At 41.4% G+C, this 553-nt stretch overlaps 1 protein-coding gene across 1 annotated transcript in view; it reads right to left on the reverse strand.

The window, feature by feature from the left end:
- The window catches only part of PGAP3 (post-GPI attachment to proteins phospholipase 3), a 5,777-nt gene that overhangs the window by 811 nt on the left and 4,413 nt on the right, over nucleotides 1-553 (reverse strand). Inside the window, 1 exon segment of the mRNA XM_014311002.1 lies at nucleotides 415-553. This exon segment is cut by the window's right edge and continues 26 nt beyond it. Coding sequence (XP_014166477.1) covers nucleotides 415-553 — 139 coding nt within the window.

Below are 553 nucleotides of genomic sequence, written 5' to 3' on the forward strand. Positions count from 1 at the left end.
CTGTATTTTTAATTTTATTTTCTATAGGACTGGGGGGGTCGCTGACCTGTATTTTTAATTTTATTTTAAGTGGGGGCAGGGGGGTCGCTGACCTGTATTTTTAATTTTATTTTCGATAGGATTGGGGGGTCACAGATCTGTATTTTTAATTTTATTTTCTATAGGACTGGGGGGGTCGCTGACCTGTATTTTTAATTTTATTTTCGATAGGATTGGGGGGGTGGCTGACCTGTATTTTAATTTTATTTTTTATTTCATTTTTTAAAATTTTAATTTTAAATTTCATTTTTATTTTCGATAGGACTGGGGGGGGTCGCTGACCTGTATTTTAAATTTTATTTTTTATTTCATTTTTTAAAATTTGAATTTTAAATTTCATTTTGATTTTCCATAGGACTGGGGGGTGGCGCTGACCTGTAGAAGAGCACGTTGAGGGGGATGGTCCCGATGTGCCAGAGCGCGTGGGCGTCCAGCACCCAGAGCAGGGGGGGGAAATCGAGCAGCTCGAGCAGCGCCAGCGCCTGCAGCAGCAGCACCGCGGCCGCGCATTTCT

The sequence above is a fragment of the Geospiza fortis genome, unplaced genomic scaffold (assembly GCF_000277835.1).
Source record: "Geospiza fortis unplaced genomic scaffold, GeoFor_1.0 scaffold992, whole genome shotgun sequence".
In the NCBI taxonomy this organism is placed as follows: domain Eukaryota; kingdom Metazoa; phylum Chordata; class Aves; order Passeriformes; family Thraupidae; genus Geospiza; species Geospiza fortis.